Below are 22107 nucleotides of genomic sequence, written 5' to 3' on the forward strand. Positions count from 1 at the left end.
TAGGTAACGATTTAATAGCAAGTTTCAACAAAGTGCATGAGAAAGGTGAACTCTCGATTTCACAACGAAGAGGAATAATTACTTTAATTCCAAAAGAAGACGGGTCACTCCTAGATCTTTCAAACTGGAGACCGATTACATTGCTTAATGTTGATCTTAAAATAGCGTCAAAAGCAATAGCCAAACAGATTGAACCAACACTACCAAACCTGATCCACTCTGACCAAACAGGCAGGGAGATACATTGGAGAAAGTATCTGACTTATAAGTGACATAATGGAATGTACGAGTCTACAAAACCTCCTTGGCATTGTAATGTCACTAGACTTCCATAAAGCTTTTAATTTGATTGAATGGCCCCTTATAATGAAGACGCTAGACCAGTTTAATTTTGGTAGTGACATCAAGCGCTGCATTAAGATATTCTACACGAACACAGAAATTGCGGTACAAAACAATGGTTTTATAACCAGTTGGTTTAAACCATCAAAAGGAGTTCGACAAGGTTGCCCCCTCTTCCCTTATTTGTTTATTCTTTCTGCAGAAGTACCCTCAAATAAGATACATCAGGATTCCAACGTGAGAGGAATCAAAGTCTTCGGTAAGGAAATTAAGCTGTCCCAATTTGCTGATGATACAACTCTATTCAATGCAGACATAGAATCTTTAGAAATGGCCCTGAAAATTGTTGGAGATTTTGAACGAATTGCTGGTCTGTCCCTAAATGTAAAGAAAACAAAGGCGCTTTGGTTGGGGAAATGGAAAAGTAATAGAAATAAGTCTCTGGATTTAAAATGGTTACACAGCCCCGTTAAGATATTGGGGATATATTTTTTGTATAATAATAACGAGAATAACGAGCTCAACTTCAACAAAAAGATCCAAAATTTGCAAACTAAGCTGGATATGTGGAGTTCACGGGACTTGACGATATCTGGAAGAGCCATGTTAATTAAAACCTTGGGTATATCGCAACTTATCTGTTCGGCCTCTAATATGGATGCTCCCAAAGGAATTGTGGAAATTGTAAGAACAAAATGTTTTAAGTTCCTCTGGAAAAACAAAAAAGATAAAATAAAAAGATCAGGCCTTTACTAAGATCCAGACAACGGTGGAATACGCATGACGGATTTTGATTTTCTGTTAAAAGCCCTAAAACTCACCTGGATCCTGAGACTGTTGTGCACTTTAGACAATAGTAATTGGTGTATTATTCCAGAGCACTATTTCAGAAGCAAGGGAGGGTTGAACTTTCTACTAAGGTGCAACTACGACACAAATTATTTTAAAGACCTCTCGCCCTTCTATAAGAAGATACTAAACTTCTTCCATGAATTAAAAACTCTTTACTTGTATGATCAAAAGCAGGAGTTGGTATTGTTTAATAACAAAGACATATTGGTGGACAGGAAACCCATCTTCCTAAATGAATGGTTTAAAAAGGGTATTCTATCGATTAATGACCTATTGAATGAAAGTGGCAATTTTTTAACATTCCACAAGTTCTGTGATAAATATTCCTGTGAATCCAATTTTTTACAATATTATCAAGTTGTTAGTGCTATTCCGGAACGCTTAAGGTCTCTAGCCAAGTGCTCCGACATCATCAACAAATCATTTTTTACTGGAAATAATAATATCTTTTCCCTCAAAGAATCGACACAAATTAATCTGTACAAGGCTAGGTCAAAGGACTTCTATAATTTGCTTAGCGTCAAGATTCACACTGAAGATCAAACGGGCCCTAAACGTTGGAGCAAAAAACTCTCTTTAAGAAAGAACGTGTGGACTACAATCTTTAAATCACTAAAAAACATTTTTAAAGAAACTAAACTCAAAGAGTTTCAATTTAAATTAATCCACAGAACGATAGTAACTAAGAAAGATTATTCAGATTTGGTATTAAGGCAGAGGATGAATGCCTATACTGCAGAGATAAAGATTCAATTGAGCATTCTTTTATCGAATGTATGTTTACCAAATTGTTTACCCAAAAAGTCTTGAACTGGTTTAACCAAGTGAATGTGTGTCAAATTTCTCCTACCACAGAGGAGACCTTGTTCAGTATTATTGCAAGCTCCCATGCAATAATACAGAAATTCAACTACACTACCTTATTTATGCGCCATTATATTTATTCAAGCAAGTTAAATAGCCTGGTCATCTCCATTCAGGATTTTATCAGTAAGCTACTCATTAAATACGATCTTGAAAATTTGTCTTAATTAAATGTTTTAGTGAGAAGTACTCCTCCATCCTCAAAATCAATATACAGTATAACATATTGTAACTAACGGTAAGTACAGCAAGTAATGTAAGTAGAGTATTATATTGTTAGCAGTGTAAGTAGCCCGTATTGCAAGTAATTGTATTTTCTGTAAGAAGCTGTATTCAGTATTGTATTGCCAGCATAAGTAACCCGTTTTGTAAGTAACGTAAGTAATGTTCTATAAGTAGAGTAGCGTAATGAGACCTGCATTGTAATGTTTGTAGAATTGTGTTTTGTAAATTAAAATTATTTTAAAAAAACAAAAAAAAAAACAGGTCCAACCAGATTAAGTAGTCTTGATGAATCTGGTCAGTGTTAATGTGTTGTGTTGTTAAGCAAGACACTACCAACATACAATCGATCCTGTAGTTTTCTCCCTTGTGTTATTTTTTTAGCCCATATTGGTTACCCATCTTGATTTGCTGAAAAAAGTGTTGCAACTTGTGTTCAGTTTGGGACTAGAAACATAATTTTTAACTATCTTACATGGAATATTAATTACTAAAAAGTGTATTCTCGCATTTAGTGAATTAACTCTAGGTAACACTACACTTGGATGGTGATTTCCTCAAAATGTGGAGAAAATGATGATACCGTATTTATTCAATTAAGTGCCCAGGGGACTTATTTAATTTTTGGACTTTCAGGGGGGGTGCTTATTCGAGGTGGGCGCTTATTTGAGGCTGGGGGCTTATTAAATTTTCACCATTGTCAGTAAATAAAAAGTTTATTTTCTAACAAAACAATAAATAAGAACAAAACTTGACAAAATATTAAAGCATTTGAATTGTAACTGTTCATTGTTTGGTTATGCCCAGGACTAACAACTCATTGTTCAGTCTTCACAGAAGTCTCTTTAGCTATCATAATTCTAAATCAACTTCTATGTCATTGTCACTCAGCTCAATAAGTGAACTTTCTGGTGCTGCCTCCTCAAGATCCGACAGCATAACGTCAGCAAATGGGTCAGTCGCGCGAGAAGCTGTTAGGGCTTGCTCGATGGATGCCAGGCGATCTTGTCCTGCATGACAAGGTTGACCCTCCTTTAGGCAATGAATCTTATCATCTTCAGTTCCATCAGGAGCCACAGTAAGCACGCGGCTTCTTAAAGAACGGATAATTAACTCCCTGTCTAGAGTTTCCCAGGCCTCAAGAACCCAATTGACAATTTGACAACGAGGTGGGCCACGCATGTTTCCTGCAGCTGTAAATGAATGAGCTCCGTCAGCCATCCACGCATTGTACTTCTCAGTTACTTTGGCCTTGAAGGGCTTATTCCATGCCACGTCAGGGGCTTGGATATACTTAGTACAACCACTGGGTACTATGACAGGGTCGATTTTTGCATGTGTGAGTTCTTGCTTGATGCCGTCTGTGATGTGGCATTTAAAAGAGTCCCAAGCCAACATCTGACAAGTAAATGAGAACTTGCCCAATACTCCTTGCACCCAGTCATGAGTCAGGTCTTCATTCATCCATCCGTTCAGAGAGGAGGCTACATAAGACTTATTTTTAAACTCCTCATTAAGCTGCCTTGTTTCTCTCTTGGCTCCCGGAAAGACAATAAACGGCTTTAGTTTTGTTCCATCTGCCTTTGCTGTCAAACAGACAGAGACTTTGGACTTCTCATGTCCTGTTGTCTTCAGTCAAATTGATTTTTCTCCCACGTCAATGGTAGTGCTGGACAGCATATCTTGCCAGACAGCTGTTTCGTCCTTGGCAATAATGCCACTATGACTGTAGGAATGCCTGTTTCGCTGTCATCGTACTTGTAAGAGATAGGCAATAAGCTTGTCGATAAGTCTGTCTGGGTCTTTCTGTGATTCAGGGGTTCTGCACCTCGCAGACAGCCCATTCCTGGCCATAAACTTCTGGACCCAGCCATTACTTGCAATAAAAGATGGAGAAACCTGCCCTGCCTTGCATTTTTGTTCATGAATAACTCGCGCTTTGTGCAAAATTATTGCCCTTGAAACTCGAAGGCCACTGGACCTGCGTTCATTTACCCACTCTAAAAGCTCGTCTTCCAAGCCAACATCAAATGGTTTTCTACCTCCTCCTTCAAGACGTTTCCTCCTGTTATCCACAGCCTAAGTTTTGCCGTGGAGCTTTGCCATTTACCAATTCTCTTATGGTCTACATTGAACTTTTTTGCGGCGCTAGAGATGCTTTTACTTTTCTTTGGCAAACTTGATAGCTTCTAATTTATATTCGGTCGAGTACGAACTTACTTTTTTGCCAGCATGACTGAGATGCATCAATCTCCATGCTTTCAGAACAAAGGGAAGATGAAAACGTGACTTGTGTGATTTATATCTTTTTAGACATCACTAGAATCAAATATCTGATCTGTCAGTTTACACATCACATGAATGCATGAAGGTGCTAGATCTCACAAGTTTACAATAAGGTAATTATGTGCAAGAACAATAGTCAAAGAACTCCTGGTACGTAACAGGAAACATGTGTGGCTTCCACTGCAGTCTAGCAAACTGAACAGCTCGCTTTTAGTGCGAGAGCATTTAATGTGAATTCAAAGCCATGGCTCGCTCAAGTTTTCATTAATGTGTTTGAAGTGCAATTCACATCAGTTATACGAGGTCATCATATTTATAGATCTGTATGGACTCCAATTTTGGGAGAGAAACTTAACTACTGCAAGGATGATCGTAATGAAGACAAACAACATGATGGATATGCAATTGGGACGTATTTGGAAGCTAATACTGGCAGCAAGCTTGTAGGACACGTGCCAATGGAACTGCCTTACCTTATCTATATATTTCTGAGAGCTTACAACAATAATGAGGTTTCTGTTAAGGTAACAGGGTCAAGAAGGCTGGAGAACGGACTTGTTGTGCCAGGAACATTCAAAGTGCGGACACCAAACAGGGCTGTTGCCACGAAGTTTGAGCAGGAGATTTTGCAGCTGAAAGAACTTTGCGCCCACATGGACATTTCAGTTGAAACCTTGAGAAAAATTCCCACATTGTCATAAAATTTTCAGGCAATGAAACTAGAGATTGTAAGCCATTAAAGCAAAACCGTACAAATCAATACCCGTATTCCTCTTGGGCACTTTATTATTTTTTTTTTGGGGGGGGGGGGGGGTGGATGCTTATTCGAGGTTGGGCGCTTAAAAGGTACTTTTTGGGGGTGGGGTGGTGGGGATGGGCGCTTATTCGAGGCTGGGCGCTTGTTAACTTTTTCTACCTTCAGGGTGGGCGCTTATTCGAGGTTGGGCGCTTAATCAAATAAATATGGTAATTATAAAACACCAATTTATAATTATTTGTAATGCTTGTATTTTAAATTTTACTTACATGTACTTTTGTTTGTTGTCTCTGATTATGACACATTCTTTGTTCCCAGACTCAGAAAAACAGTGGCCAGTCTTACTCTTCAAGTGAACAAGCTGTCAAATGAAGTGGAAAGGTTAGAGTCCAACTACTCCTTATTGCTACTTACATGTATTTTCATTGGAATTATCTTACTTTAGGCAACTGGTGATCTGTATTTGTAATGAATATGACATTGAAATGAATATACATGTAGGTGCATGGCTATGTGTAGTGACTTGTAGTTTTGATCGTGGATTCACTGCACGTACTGCATCCTTTTTGATTTGCTAGAGTGAGTTCTGTGGTTTTGGTTTTAGAATCCTTGATTGAAAACTACTCTAACTTAAACATTTAGCATCATTTCTAACACTACAGTACAATGCAGCTGTATGTTAATAATGCAGAAAAAGTTTCCACATTTGCCAAATTGCAAAATTTAAGTCATGCAAAATTTTTTTCTTCCATTATTGAGAAATAAAGAGAAGCCAGAGTTTTTCCATTTAATATGCATGTATGACTGAAGTTTGAGTGTCATTTCTAAAGTAACGTGACAGATGTCTGGTTCTTATTTGTGTAATAATTGTGCTGGTTGATGTTTTATTGATCTTTAAGAAGCAAAATGTAGTTTAGGTTGTCTCGGTAAAAACTCGTTTTTGGTTTTTAATTAAGGTGTAGGTTTCAAGCAGCAAGTTGTGCAAAAGAAGGTTCAAAATCTAAGGTATGGACATGACCAAGACTGTTGAAGATTATGCAAGTTTTAATTGTGTGCACTGAGTCTTTTGGCTTAGATACCTGTATATAGTATACTTAAACAATAGACAGCCAGGCACCTGGGACAAGTGAAGAACACCAGAAAAGCTTGTGAATCAGAAGTGATTAGACAAGTGATTTACAAGCTCTGCAAGGGCATTTCCATCTTCCCAAGCTGGTCTGTAATAATTTAAAGAGAGGGAGATTATTTTAATGACGTGATCAAGTTGTTTATTTTCAATGCATTCATGAGATGATGTGGTAAATCAATTACAGTGGCTGAAACATTGAAAAAACAGGTTATGCTCCACACACAAAACTCGTTGATGAATGGAAAAAGGAAGAAGTTGTTAAAGGAAGAAGAATGTGTTCACAGATTGAGAAATTACTTAGACATGTTTGTCAGGGAAATCATGGCTTGGAATCAGTCATTGCAAAAGACAGTAAGCGGCTGCATGAGTAACTACATGGAAAGTTTGCTAGTTCACAGACTTGCAAAGAATGGCAAAGTGATTCAGCAATTACTTTCAAAAGTTTTGGGATTAAAACATAGGTTCCAGACACTGCTTCTGAAATGTAAAAATGATTGCATGAAAGTTAAATTTCTCGATAAAGCAAGAAAATTCCAAATTTGGAAAACATGCCTGTCAAGATATAGCTGTCATGGGAACATCAACTTTCAAGAACAATGACATGCCATTGTTCCCAGATAAATATCAGTTAAAGTTGCATGGTTAAAATGGCAGGTTTACTTAACTAATTTAATTCAGTTTCAGTGTAGTAATGGTTATCAGTTGACTGCATCCTGTGTTTTGAGTGTTCAATGTTCGTGTACTACGTGCACGCAGCCAAATACTAAACACTGACATGGTGTCGTGTTGAGGGGAGGGGGGAGGGGTAGTTGTTGATGATTGCATGTAACATGGTGATTTATATCTTTTCCCATGATTCATTTTACAGGCCCTTAAACTGCTAAGAAAGAAGGAGCTTAGACAACGCACACTGGACAAGGCCATATCCAACTTGAACTCATTTGAAGAAATTTTACACAGAATACAAAACGCACACACAGACAAAATGGTGAGGACTGGTCGTGATTCATTTCTAGCAGTAAATGTTTGTCTAAGATTGAATAAAGGGAGCTGCTTTGGAGTAAAAGTTTTGTTGACAATATTGATGATTACTTTAGCTGTCTGCGTGCAGAGGAAGAGTAATCGACTTGTGGCAAGGACAGGAAATTAAAAAAAATTAAATTTCAATCAACTGTCAATACTGTTCAGGTTTCGAATACCAATTACAAATCTAATGCGTCCTTAAAACGATCTGTCTTGAGTTTAGTTTTAAATAAGGCTTCTGATGATGACTGCTTGATGTTTAATGGAAATTTGTTCCAATGTTTTGGTCCTACTACAGAGTATGCCTTATCACCATATGTTTTTAGACTAGCCACAGGCTCGTGAAGGAACTAGTTGTTTGAAGATCTTAATACGCGGCTGGCCCGAGTTCTCATATCTCAGTAGGTCTTTGATGTAGCTGAGTGTCAGTCCATTAAGGGCCTTATAAGTCAGTAATAGTATTTTAAAAATAATTCTTTAATTGCACTGGGAGCCAGTGTAAACCCCAAAGTATCGAAGATAGTTTAACTTACCAGTTGAACAGCCTGAAGTGTCAAACCTTAGAGCTGCGTTGTAAAATAGTTTGTTTTACTATCATGTACAAAGTTGTTCACGGTAATGAAAATCGCTATCAATATCCCTGCGCACATTGTGAACCAAACCCGTGTGACGAGCTCATTCTATCGGAATCATTTTAATGATACTGGAAGTACAGTTTTAACAACATATCTTTCAAAGAATGGAATTTTTTATTGTTGATCCTTGCCGACGTTCATAACAGATCAGCTTAATATTTTTGTTACATTTATTAGCACCCGGTTATTTCCTTGATTAGTTTGTAGGTTCTTGTGTTTGTTTGTTTGTCTACTTTCTTTTTTGGGGGGGAGGGGGCGGAGTTGTTGTACACACATTCACAGTGATGAGAGACCTTTGTGAATTATGCTGTATAAATATATTGAATGTAAACATAGAAACAGAAGGAAAACCCGAAGAAAGTTGACGTGGACAGTTAATTTTTTTTTTTTTTTTTGAAATTCATTTCTTCTTCAACTAGTGCTTGCTATTTTCTAACGCTGAACTGACTTACCGATAGGTTATCGAGGCTCTCAAGTCAGGAACAGCAGCACTGAAGGGCGCACATTCAGAAATAACTATTGACGCTGTGGAGGATGTTATGGACGAACTTAATGAGGTCGGTTAATGTTCAGGTTTTTCTCAGAATAAATACAAAAAATACTAGTAGTATAGTGTGGGATGAGAGAATTGTGCCGTGGAATGTAATACATTGGTGTGACGTCGTAATCTATCGTATCTCATAGCAAGTGATAAGTTGCTACATGTAGTGAGAAGGTTATCAATGAATGATGCAGTGTACTTATACTGTTGTTTGTGAATTTCCTTGTTATAGACCTTAAACGCATCTCAAGACATAGATTCAGCTCTTACAGAAGGTTTGTACCCCTTTCATTTACTGTTATTTTATCGATTATGCGCCAGGACACGAATACATACTGCGTCTGGTTTTTAAGAAATCTCCCTCGACGTTTATTAACCCGACCTCAGACAACTGATTCTCCTGACCAATCAGAAGATGTACTGTGACAATTGTGGTTCATTGACCACTCCGTGATCTTGAATAACAAACTAAAAGGAATGACGTGCCATTGAATGCCAAATTCTCCACGACTAGTTCATAAATTTATCTACTTCAGGCGTAGTCGATAACGTTTTATTTTGTGTTTCGAATATGTTATTAAGTAAATGTTTCCAAAATGAAGACATGGCAAAGGCAAAATGTGCTTCAAGTGTATTTCTTGTGTACTTTCTTGGCCGGTTTCAGCGCGGAACGATAAACAACAACAACAATAATCTTAATTTTGCTATTTCTTGTCTACAATTTATAATTGATTACATAGTTACAATACGTAAAATTAGATTACTGACGGCCTGGAAAAACCATAGGGGTCAGCGGAGCCAGGCAGACAGTTGATATATATGGGTTATTGACCAAGTATGAGGTCAAAATGGCTGGATATTGGCCAAGTTCTTTTTTTTTTTTGGCGAGTTTATGGACCGAGACAGAGTCGAGGTCCATAAACTCGTAAAAAAGAACGAGACCAATATCCAGCCATCTTGACCGAACAAGCTTGGTCAATAAAGGACTTATTATATGGCTTTCGGGGAAATTTTCTTGCGGGATACGGCGGGTAGTCCCGAGCGGGCAAGATAGCTCCATCTTGCCCGCTCGGGTAGCCAATCACAGCGCAGGATTTGATTCATCTTGCCCGCTCACGGAACTAGCCATATAATAAAAGTATTAAGTGAAAATAAATATTAACAAACGACTAGAACTTAGGACTTATCGCATTATTGCTGGTTTTCAGTGTCACGCAGTTCAAAATAGATCAAAATCAAAATCAAAACCGGTCAATAGATAAAGTCCAGAATCTCGGCAAAATTCTGGTCACAGCAATTTTTCTTATGCGAGATATGCGGAGAAATTTTTCACCCAAATTTATAGAGATTTGTATGGAGACGCCATGCTGGTGCCCATCCGTATGGGCACCAACATGGCGGCCGGAAACCAACAGAAACATCTGTCATTGAGTTTTGCTACAAAAGCGTGAATTTATCCATCGAGGAACTCTAAAACATGAAAATAACACTTTTTCTAAGACATGAACTGTTTAGATAGCCAAGTTCCCCGAAATAAGTCACTTTTTTAACCACCATGACAGCTCTCTAGGCCGTCATATAAATGCCGCGTCACGCAAAAGCTTAGAAATTCAAGCGTAGTGTATCACAAAACCAAGAACCCATTCGGAGCGAAAATTTGTATGAATATTAGTTTTCAGCTGGTCTTATACATCATGTAAGTAAAATCTCAGGAAGATCAATAGTTTTGTAGTTCGAATTTTAGTTTTTTTTTTTAATTTTATTTGGTTTTTGCCATTAAAAAAGACATAATTACAATACAGTACGAAAAATAAAATAACAATACAAGTGAAAGAAACGAAAAACAAAATACTACAAAAACTAAGAGGAAAAAAGTTAGTAAGCTACATTCGAAACATTCATTTACTGCACTGCGTTAAAGTAAAATATTAGGTGCCTAGGGTCAAGATTACAAACATTCAAGATACAAAACGTGATTTCTGGTGTCGTTGTTGTTGTGTATCGGTGTGACTACTATGAATGAAATACAAATAAAAACGGCTCAAACAACAAAGAAAAAAGTTACGTGTACATAAATATGCAAGGCATCAAGACAGCCAAGACAGAAAGCTATCCCACTTTTTATAATGGTTTAGTAATATTCCCTTCTCTTTTGCAATATATAATTCTAATTTATAGGTTGCTTTTGACTTAGCTTTGAAGACTAAAAGTGATGGGATAACTTTAAAAAGCTTGCACTTATTTAAAAATTAGACCCGTAGCCCTTGCGGGCTACGGGTCAATAGCCCATTCGGCTTCGCCTCATGGGCTATTGACCCGTGGCCCTTAAGGGCGAAGGGTCTAATTGTTTTAGTATCACCCAACTAGTCGGACAGAAAAGGCAGTAATAAAGTTAGCAAATGCAAGTTGAAGAAATATTTATTAGGGAATAAACCGAAAGAAAGCGTCACGCTCGATTGCGCCAATTTCGCTACTCGAGGACTATTGCTAATAGTCCTCTAGTAGCGTAGCCAATTAAAATGCAGGATTTGCATTTGTCCACTAGTTAAGTGATACTAAAAATAAAATATTTAGCAAGCAAAAGAATATGATTCACTAAAAGAAAATCTTTCTCAAGGTCAAATTTCCCAAAAAGAATATCTAACAGTGATGCATTAAGTACAATATTGGCATCCACTACAATCCAAGATAACAGTTCTTTCCAAAAGAAACTCGATGACTCACAAAAATACAATAAATGCTCCAGGGATTCCTCCTCTGCATTGCCAAAAGCACATAAAGGGGATTCTACCATTTTGAACCGGTGAAGTTTTTTATTAGTGAAAATAATCAGGTTTGATATTTTATATTGGAATTCTCTTAGTTTGGTGTCTAACGCAGTTTCAAAAGCTAAAGAATACAACTTTTTCCAGTCAATGGTAAGATCAGGGTATTTACTTAAAATTTTAGATTTCGCAGTGGCAGGAGTTTGCTTCAAAGTGCGAAATTCGTTGTAGACCAACTTAGATGTAACATTAGCGAGGTCGATCGTTTTACCCGCAATTGTCAATTCAAAACAAGCTTGATCCATAGGAGAGGGAGCACAATATGGGCTTGGTTTAATTATAGAACGCCTTTCCTTTGGGATAGCATCAAAAACACCCTTTAGGGCAAAGGAGTAACAAGGGGAAAAAGAGCAATTCAGAATTTTGTCACTTTTGAGAAAAACACCCTCCTTAGAAACCAGGTCGCCAACCTTAAGAATTCCTAAATTATAGAAAACCGACTGAAAGATGGATTTACCCTCACTTAAAATATACTTGTTGTTCCAGATAATTTGATTCATTAACCCTTCATAAGATGACGAGTCCGATTATCAAAATTGCATTGAAACAAAAATTTTCCACCCACTTTCTTCAGATAAAAATCCAAAACATACTTCCAGGGACTTTCATAATTTTCAACGTATTTCTTTACACACATGACTCTTTGAGCAGAGATCATAGATTCAAGATCCAGCATTTTTAAACCGCCATCTTCAATATTAAAGTTGAACGTTTGACCTTGTCCTTGCCCTTCCAGATAAACGAATAAAGTTCTTTATTAACTTCTTTAATGAGTTCACTGGACACCGGAATTAAAGATGCCTTGGACAGAATTTTGGGTATGGCGAATGATTTCACTATTTGAATTCTACCAATGAGCGTCAGGCCCCTCCACTTCCACATATTCAATACCTTTTTGATGGATTTCAGGACAGAATCGAAGTTGGCTTTCTTTCTCCTTACATTTTTATAATCAAAATGCACACCAAGAATTTTAACCGAAGTTTTAAATTCATGGGGGAACGTCTCAAACTCTGAATTCCTTTTGCCTAAAATAAAAAAAATCAGTCTTCTCCTCATTTACTTTGAGACCAGAACATTCCGAGAATATACTAAGGCACTCTCGTAAACAATCATATGAGGATCTGTTACGGAGAAAACAGGTCAAATCATCTGCAAAAAGTGACACTTTAACCTCGGAATTGCCAATTTGAATACCCTGAATCTTGTCATTTTTTTGAATACTGCATGCCAGAATTTCTAATCCTAATGTGAAAAGAAGAGGTGAGAGTGGGTCTCCTTGCCGCACACCTCGACCAACTGTAAAATAATCTGATGTAAAACCATTGTTGATAACACAACTTGATATATTTGAATACAAAGTACGGATCCATTGAATAAAAGATGGCCCAAAGTTGAAGGCATTGAGAACTTTTAAAAGATAAGTATGATCCAAAGAGTCAAACGCTTTTTCAAAGTCAATAGCAACGAGAATGCCTGACATTTTCGTATGTTTGGTGTATTCCAAAATATCGTCAATAGTTCTTACAGCGTCGAAAATTGACCTTCCTTTTACGTACGCATTTTGACTGCATTGAATTAACTCGGGTAAGATTGGTTCCAATCGTTTGGCTAAAGTTTTAGAAGCTATTTTGGCGTCCACATTGATTAGGGAAATTGGGCGCCAATTTTTTATCAACCTTTTGTCCTTTCCATTCTTTTCCAACAAAGTAATTAAGCTTGTTTTTGAGAATTGGAGAGCTCGCCATGATCATGTGCATAATTAAAGCAATCAATCAGATGCTTACCTACTATTCGCCAAAACACTAAATAAAATTCTACCGTGAGCCCGTCATTCCCTGGAGTTTTGGAATGTGTTTAAAGTGTTTAAAGTGTTAAAACATTCTCCTACCGTTAATTTTTCATCGCATCTTTCTCTTTGGTCCGAGGTCAATTTCGGAAGATGTAAATCCCTCATAAATAAATCTGTCAAAGTTTCACTATTCTCATTTATACTTTTTTTTAAAGGTCAGAATAGAAGGAACAAAGTTCCTTCATAATCACTGGAGGATTTGATGTTGAGGATTCATCTTCCTTAAATATCTTCCGAATTGAACTTTCCTTACCTCTGGAATTTTCTAAATTTAAAAAATATTTGTTGCTTTTTTCTCCTTGCTCGTACCAGGTGGCTCGGGTTCGTATTATTGCCCCTTGGGTGATGTAATCATTCTGGAGCTCAAACTCTGTCTTCAAAACCTCAAACGTGTTCATATTTTTTGGCCAAGGATCTTGATCACACATTTTTTGACAGTCATTGAGCTTAGATTCTAATGCTACCATTTTTGACCGTCGCTCTTTGGCTTTCAGTTTACTGTAAGAAATACTTTCTTGGCGAATTCTGTACTTCATCAGATCCCAGAAAAGCCTCGGATCTGTAACTTCTTTGAATTCATCGTTCCATAATGGGTATTTCATATTAATTAAAGACATATTCCTTATCATCTAACAAGCTTGAATTAAGCTTCCAAAACGAGGGACCACGGGATCTAATCTCAATTCCATTTGTAGATAGCACAATTGCTGAATGATCAGATTTAAGCGATGGAATGACATCAACATTATCTTCCTGCATGCCATTGCTTACTAGCCAGAAATCGAGCCTCCTTTGGATCACGGGCGTCTTCTGACGCCATGTAAAACGTTTTACATTTGAGTTTCTAATCCTCCATATATCAATTAAATCATTAGCAAGGCAGATGTTCTCAGTGCACTTAACCGATTCTTTTCGTTTTGGGTTTCCACCATTTCCATCCAGATCAGGGTCGAAAATTACGTTAAAATCACCACCGATTACAATGTTACAATCTTCCGCTAGACAAAGGTTATCCAATTCTTCACGGATCTCGTCAAAAAATGTAGATTGCTCGTTTGTTTTGTTCGGGGCATACAAGTTAACAAAGACAAAGGGATGATCCTGGACATTTGCTTCTAAGATGATGAAACGGCCGTTTTTATCCACTTTTATAGTTTTAAGTTCGAACTCTAAAGAATTTTTAATTAGAATGAGGACACCCCTGCTATGTTCCGTACCATGCGAGAAAAACATTTCCCCTTTCCATTGAGATTTCCAAATTTTCTCCACTTCAGGAGTACTATATGATTCTTGCAAAAAACAAATATCCGCTCTATCTTTCATTAACCACCCAAACAATACCTTTCGCTTCTCCAAAGATGGAATCCCTCGAGCATTTAGTGACAACAATTTAAAATTAATATTGCTAGGAGCCATATTTGCATAATATTCCATTTAAATTCCACCGATCAAAACAAATACGTTGGTTGGCTGCAAAGCCAGCTTTGAGAGAAATTGACCTTGAATTTGAATTTGACCCTATACCTAACAAAGAGCAAAATTTTATGCAGTAAACTACTTTACAAAAAAATAAAAACACGCAACACGAGACACTGAAACCCTAACGACATATTTTACAGTAGCCAGAAAAAACTGCTGCGCTACTGTGGATCGAATCGAAAAAACACCTAACGGGACACTGAAACTACAAAAGATGGTGAATGCCCCGCAATTCGTATTGGATGTCGACTCTCCAAAAAAGAAAATCTACCACCTTACGGCCTTAAATGTAAGCTTAACGCGGAACGATAAACAATAACATCCCTGTAACCCTAAACATGAAATTCATGTAGTCAACGTACCCTAACCATCCTCAAATATACTGTTTGACATTGTTATTTTATGCTAACATACACTGTAAATTTAAGTGTCTATAGAGAAAGATCTTTATGACATGACAACGAAATTTTGCTAGCAAAACACGAGTGTCAGTTCATAACGGTACTAAAACTCTGTCAATATAAAACTTGTCGGGCTCCGCACGACTGAAAAATGCAAGCTTACCGGATTTTCTTGCCTCAATCAACTTCTTAAACTGCTCCTTGCGCCTTTTAACAATCTCCTTCGGCAAGTCCGCTGAGATGCCAAACTGAGAATCTTTCAAAAGACTCGTCTTAGAAAAGATGGATTCTCGATCTTGATAACGCAGAAAACTCGCTATTATCGCTGTCGGCTTTCCGTCTACGTTTGTTTTTCCTACTCTGTGCACCCGTTGGAACTCAATTTTTTGAACTTCTCCTGGCTGAATCTCCAGCACTTGCACAAAGAATTCTTGAGGAACAGAGTGGGTATCTTCCTTAGCACCGGTCTTCTCTTCTATGCCATGAAAGCGAAGATTCTCGCGCCGTTGATAAACCTCCGCGTACAACAATTGATCTTGTAGATCCTTGTATTTATCATCGCAGTAATTCTTAACTCTATCACCAGCGGTCTTACATTCTTCAACAATGGTATTCAATGCTTGGAGGCCATCATGCATATTTTTAATGGCGTCCTTCGACTTCGACTGATCTTGTTCGAGCATTTCCACTCTGCCCTGTACTTTACACAGTTTCTCTTCTAGGCTAACAACCACAGCGTTAATTGACTCAAGTTTTGAATTTACTGCTTCGAGACTAGAAAGAATAAGGTCAACTTTTGCGCCAAGGTCGTGAGTCATTTCTATTTTCTGCGGAATTTTGTTCCCTGAAGACGACGCTATGTCAACGTTCAAAGGCTTATCTCTGGCCCTTTTTTCTTCCGGAGACCTCAATTCGTTGTCGGAGGTACTTGAATTGCTTCCACGCTTTTTCCTTTTAAGATTTAAAGTAGCATCGGCCATAAAGCGTTAAAAAACTATTGAAATTGCGGAAAGCTTCAGAAACACGACTATCCGCCCAGCATGCCTCGACCCAGTTCCGTTCGAATTTTAGTGACGTCATGTGAAAACCAGCTATTAGAAAAGTTTCTAACATGGTGGACGCGTAATTTTCAGAATGTTTTCTCGTTATTTTGATTCTGAGGACCTGTAACGTGATAAAATCATTGTCTTGTTGTGTTTTCCATGTAAGCAAACTAACTTTGTTATATTTACGAGTACTAATTAACAATTAAACCCGTGGCCCTTAAGGGCGAAGGGTCTAATTGTTTTAGTATCACTCAACCAGTCGGACAGAAAAGGCAATAATAAAGTTAGCAAATGCAACTTGAAGAAATATTTATTTGGGAATGAAACGAAAGAAAGCGTCACGCTCGATTGCGCCAATTTCGCTACTCGAGGACCATTACTAATAGTCCTCTAGTAGCGTAGCCAATCAAAATGCATGATTTGCATTAGTCCACAAGTTGGGTGACACTAAGATCTAATATCACTTTGTTAAGGTAACGTACGGGTCGCTGAGACTGCTGGGATAGGATCGACTGAACTGGAAGAGCTGGAACGCGAGCTGGAAAGCCTCGCTATTGGAGACAAAGGTAACAACAGACCTGTATTTTCAACCAAATGCAAATTGCCTCGTTACTTAACCCAATCCCTTTCTGTAGTTTCTTTTCGCTCGATATTAAAATCCTTCGTTAAATAAATCAGCCCCGGGTTGTTCGAAAGGTTGATAACGCTTTCCACCGGCAGGATAAATCACTATCCAGTGGATAGCGTGGTTTGTTTTGTTAACACATATCCACTGGATAGCGTTGTCCAACTTTCGAACAACTGGGGCCAGTTATTTCATATTTGACCGTGACTCCTTACTGCGGTCTGGACACTACAGAAAGCGTAAAGCTTTCAAATAATAAATAACTGATTTATTTATAAAACCGATAACATCTATGGTCAATATTTTGCTCTTTACACTGGCTTCAATTCACTTATACTAAACGATCAATCGCTATCCAACATCACTGATGAACAAAAAAAAAAACGTTTCATCGTTTAGTAGGAGGCTGTTGGGATAAAGAGATCGTTTATATCCAATATGGAAAGCCCACTCTAAGGAGTCGGCGAGAAGCCCCAGCCAAGCAACAGAACTAAATTGGAAAAATTGAAGAACGTTTGGCAAACACTTTAGCCGCAATTCATAAGAGCAAACCAGAAAAACAAGAAGCTATGGCCAGTTTCTTTCCGCAATCTATTCTGGGAAAAAGGTAAAAAATAAGGGAAGTTCTGTTTAAACGTTTGTGGCAATAAACCTTGGAGAGTCTGCATGGACCAATACCAGCCTTGCTGACATCTTGCATTAACATTTCTCTGCTGTATTTAGAAGAACGCCATCTCTCTCCTACCTCTCACTCCCGAGCAACTATTTGTCAGTGTTTGTTTTGCTATTTTTTGTTATTTTTCCAGAGACAGCCCCTGCGATATTACCTGGAACAAACGTGCAGCAAATAACCGGCGGCTTACCACCGCTGGTTGATCACCAGTCCCGCTCTCCCTTGTCGAGGCCCGCCCTGAGGCCTGAGGCGAGCGTGAACAGCACTCATAATCAGTGGGTGGATAGAGAACCTGTACATTTACCAGAGGTTCCTTCACACAGTCTGATTAAAACTGGAACCTCCGCACCAAGAGAGAAACCTAGACCATTGGTATCCAGCTAAGTACAATGTCGAAGGTAGTAGGGTGGTGTGTAAACTGTACTTGAACGAGTAAATATAGGCAAAAATATGACACCACAAGTTTATTTGAAATTTTCCAACTGTTGTAGCGAATAGGAGAGACTGAGTAAATTCTGGTGTTAGGGTTTGACGAACAACATCAATGCGCATATGACGGTAACTACAGAGGTACTAACACTTATGTAGGTCCTTCTCTTGTGGACAATTGAACTACTATAACGAGGAAGGATGGTTATAAGCAAATCTTTTGCATTTCTTAATGGGAGGTCGTCATTTTCTGTACAAATATTTAGTCACAGCCACGTTAGGAATTTTTATTTTACCTGTAGAATCAAATGAATTCAATTGTAAATTAACATATAGTTTGTGTCTCTTTCTCATGTTGTATATATGCAGACCAATTAAATGATGTTGATTTTATGTGGTTTGAATAATTCATTGATAGCTTAGCCACATGCATACGTGTAGTTAGGTTGTTCACAATGCAAGACATCAAGCCTTTGTATGACCGCAGACCGTTACTAGACCGTTTTTCAAAGAAACTGAGAGATACAATGTACTGTAGGTCATTTTCAATATTCAAAATTAAAATGTCTTCGTGGTACTTGTTTTCCTGATCAATCGAGTATCAATTTCATTATTTGACAGTGACTAGTTAGTTTCCAGAAGTTGTTATAGCTTGACCGTTTATAAATGGTACATTAGCGGCGTAGTGATGCGAACAAGTTGAAATTGATTGACTAATTGTTTGTGAGATATCATTCTCACTAATTTCTTTCGATTCATTCCCACTGTCTTGGTAAAAGTTAAGTACTGGTCAGCGACCTCCATGTTTAATTTGCGTTTGTTACGTCAGAATTTATGACGTTATGGACTTTACAGTGATGTGAAGTACGTTTAATATTGATAATAAACACTCGCTTTCCATTATGAAAAAAATGCATTTCAAGATCAGCAACGAAACGAGGTAATCAACTTTGAGGTAAGAAAATTGTAGCTTCTTTGTTTTGAACAATGTGTTAGTTTTAAAGACGCGCGCGCTTCTCGCAAACAGGTTTTTTTAAAATCGTTTACTCTGTTTTATTAAAACAAACGTTTTCCATTCAAAGAAAAATGAAATGGGTGTATTGAAAAGTTGTTTTTAAACATTTATGGAGAACCAAGGAGGCGGCCGAAATTTCATTTTAAAGTCACACTGGAAAAGAAATCGAAAACTAGAAAAACGCCCATCCTAATCGAAATAAAGTACAAATAGCCAGGAAGCAAATCTTACAGTGGAATTATTTTTGATCTCGTAAAAGGGAGTCGGTCCAGCTTTTGATTCATTCACTTGACAGTTAAACGGGAATAATGACGGAAGCAACAAAAAGCAAGTAAACAAACAGGCAAACACAAATCCATGAAAATCAACAAATTAGATGTTGATGCTGTGGTCCTACAGTGGACAATGGCTACACAATTATATGGTGGTGGTTCAACTTAAGTCGGTGATTTGGCAAGCGAATGACGTTGCATTGTCTTGGGGGTTTTATAGCGGTGATACAGAACAAGTCATTCAGTTATTGTAGGTCTCGTGTTCTTTGACTGTAGATTAACAACCTTCACGCAAACACTTCCATGTAACATTTACGATTGTTTGATTCAACAGCCTGCAGCGTTCAGTGCCGACGCAACACACCCTGCTGGTTGTAATTGCTCGGCGTTTACAAATAATTCATCGGTGTTGTAAACATGTGAAAGTGAAAATTTCTCTATCGTACGTTGATGGACAGTGTATGCTTCTGGAAGATGTAAGCATAACAGCTGTCTTTTGGAATCTGGCCTTGAGATGTCACTCAAAGAGGACAGCAAAGTCGAAGAAAACGATCCCAAGGTATGGAATGTCAAAAAAGATTTTGGGGTCGAAGACATGCATCGTTCATTTTACACTTATTTTAATTTATTCTATACAAAGGCACGTAATTTTTTTCCGAAAGCTGTTAGGAGTTTGAACTGAAATCACCATGGTTTAAAATTCGAGAAATAGTTTTGTGGACAATTACCAATTCATGGTAAAACTTTGAGTAAATGTTACTATTCTCACCCTCCCTTAGATCGCTATTTCAGGTGTGTTCACTGACAAAATCAAGGGCGAGACACAAGCTGGTATGAAAATCTTTTTTGTTATTTTATTTCCTGATACCACATTAAAGTAAGAATATATTGCTGTCAGATTTATGGCTACTTAGTAATCCGGTAACCATGGATACCTTTTAAATGCAGCCAATCAGCAGCTCGAACGTACAGCCAACTGAATCAGCGACTTGCTTATTACATTATTATGATGCACTTATGAGCGCGCATGGAAGTCGTTCCATCATTAGAGAGTTCTTTGAAATCGTTGACAAACAAAAAAATCTTACAGAACCGTCCTTTCTTTAGTCTCCTCCGCAGCCGTAATTAGGGTCGTCACGCAACGCTTCTCCCCCACTAACAGCTGTTAGTGGGGGAGAAGCGTTGCGTGACGACCCTAATAACGGCTGCGGAGGAGACTATCCTTTCTTAAGACCTCGTAACAAATCTCAAGTCTTACAAGTTGCGACAGCACTCTGCAAGGTAGAAGCATGCTTTACTGTCACGTTGTACTACTCACACAGCGACTTGACAAGCGTCAAATTGTCACGTTATTGCTAATGACTAGCTTCCAAATCCCGACAAAATCGGCGCGAGATCACGCAAGTAATAAACAAAGGTGTTTGAAAGAAAGTCTGTCAAATACCACTGTTCAAGACCAAAAAGGACCAGAGTAAGAAAACTTTTCACTGACTGATATAGTTAAAGTGTTATGTGTCCCTGGGATACCCTTTATGATGCAAACGGTACTGCACACCTTGCTAATTAGCGTGGAATTTTGTTGTTTGGCAAGTTGTGTGACACTTTTGATATATAAGTGGCGACGGATTGTAAATTTACTCTCATGAAGGCCAACGAAATCTGAGTAACAGTGATAGCGTAAGTATTAAAAAACCCATCTCTGTCTGTAAGCATACCAAACCAGTTGAGACTTTATCCCTTTCCCAGGTAAGGAAGGAATTCCAATTTTAATCTTCACGAATAACTTTGAATTATCATTTTCTACATTAGCTGAAAACTCTACTGTTGGAACCGCTCAAACAGAAAGTCCAGTGAATAATGAAGTCGTTCAATCCTTAAGGTATGCTGAGTGTTTATTATCTGACACTTAACCGGCTCCAGGCGTTCAGTTAAGAGCAGTGGAATGAAAACGGGAAAGGTATCAAGCGTCTAGAAAAGGCTAACTGAACAAACTCCATGCTGCTTGAGACTTTGAGTTGGCAAGGCTGAATAACAGTCACTTTATTGGTATTCGTTAACATGATAAGTTTAAGCTTTATGCGGCGTTATTTAAAATGGAGTAAGTGTTTTAGTGACATATCATCAATTCGACTTCACCAACTGGGAAACAGGGTTATATCATGTGGGAAACGAATGGGACGAGGACGACGAGTAAAACTGTTGTAGGATTGGGTTGAGGACGTCGTTCACGGCGTGAAACCAAGTGCGAGTACATGTAAACAGAGCTGAGTTCTTGTAAACATCGACGTAAAACTATCGAACAATTTTGTCATCTCTTCCTTTCACGAGCACCAAGACCTGTTTCTCTTGAGCTACGAAAACGGTACTATCGGAGACAACAAATTTTCAGTCCTACATGAGGAATTAATCTCGAAAAATCCCGATTTCTGATACGAAGAACATAACAGGTTTTCACTCGAAGAGATGAATGATGCCGAATTTCGGCCCGATATAATCTAAAACGACCTTCACGGTATAAAATTCTATCCCAAAAACAAGCGAAAGCCTACAAGTAGATAGGAACCAGAGGAAAATGAAATACAGAGTCATTTTTCAATTTCTGAACTCATTTAATTTGCTACTTTCGCTGACAAGCAAATTCAACAATGGACAAATCGACAAACCCAAAATAATGTTATTACCAACGATTTCTACACCAAACTCGCCGTAAAATCTGGTTAATACAAAGCGAAGAGGTTAAATAAATAACCAACTTCCATTTCAATAGTTTGATATACATTTTCTGCCTGAAACACTGCGTAAATGAATTAATACCTGCTCACGTTAGCTCAGGACGGCA

At 38.0% G+C, this 22107-nt stretch overlaps 3 protein-coding genes across 5 annotated transcripts in view; 2 read left to right on the forward strand and 1 right to left on the reverse strand.

The window, feature by feature from the left end:
• The window catches only part of LOC145479987 (charged multivesicular body protein 7-like), a 30146-nt gene extending 11771 nt beyond the window's left edge, over positions 1-18375 (forward strand). The window contains exons 4-10 of the mRNA XM_081458476.1: positions 5642-5704; positions 6280-6328; positions 7321-7440; positions 8569-8667; positions 8884-8926; positions 16728-16820; positions 17686-18375. Of these exons, the coding sequence (XP_081314602.1) occupies positions 5642-5704; positions 6280-6328; positions 7321-7440; positions 8569-8667; positions 8884-8926; positions 16728-16820; positions 17686-17936 (718 nt within the window). The 3' untranslated portion in view covers positions 17937-18375. The remainder of the gene's footprint in view (positions 1-5641; positions 5705-6279; positions 6329-7320; positions 7441-8568; positions 8668-8883; positions 8927-16727; positions 16821-17685) is intronic.
• LOC145480012 (uncharacterized) lies at positions 15231-16322 on the reverse strand. The gene has a single exon (XM_081458507.1). It carries the CDS (start codon positions 16186-16188, stop codon positions 15301-15303), a length of 888 nt encoding a protein of 295 aa, XP_081314633.1. The 5' UTR covers positions 16189-16322; the 3' UTR covers positions 15231-15300.
• Positions 18376-18472: 97 nt separating the features above from the next.
• Positions 18473-22107, forward strand: part of LOC145479954 (uncharacterized) — a 49091-nt gene continuing 45456 nt past the window's right edge. For all 3 annotated transcript variants that reach the window (XM_081458425.1, XM_081458423.1, XM_081458424.1), the window contains exons 1-3: positions 18473-19827; positions 20048-20099; positions 21078-21147. In XM_081458425.1, coding sequence (XP_081314551.1) covers positions 19783-19827; positions 20048-20099; positions 21078-21147 — 167 coding nt within the window. In that variant the 5' untranslated portion in view covers positions 18473-19782. The remainder of the gene's footprint in view (positions 19828-20047; positions 20100-21077; positions 21148-22107) is intronic.

Source organism: Orbicella franksi, chromosome 2 (assembly GCF_964199315.1).
Source record: "Orbicella franksi chromosome 2, jaOrbFran1.1, whole genome shotgun sequence".
NCBI classification, from domain to species: domain Eukaryota; kingdom Metazoa; phylum Cnidaria; class Anthozoa; order Scleractinia; family Merulinidae; genus Orbicella; species Orbicella franksi.

What these genes read in the sequence shown, in the direction of transcription:
- LOC145480012 (XM_081458507.1), bottom strand. Translation starts at nt 16,188, where the DNA reads ATGGCCGATGCTACTTTAAATCTTAAAAGGAAAAAGCGTGGAAGCAAT.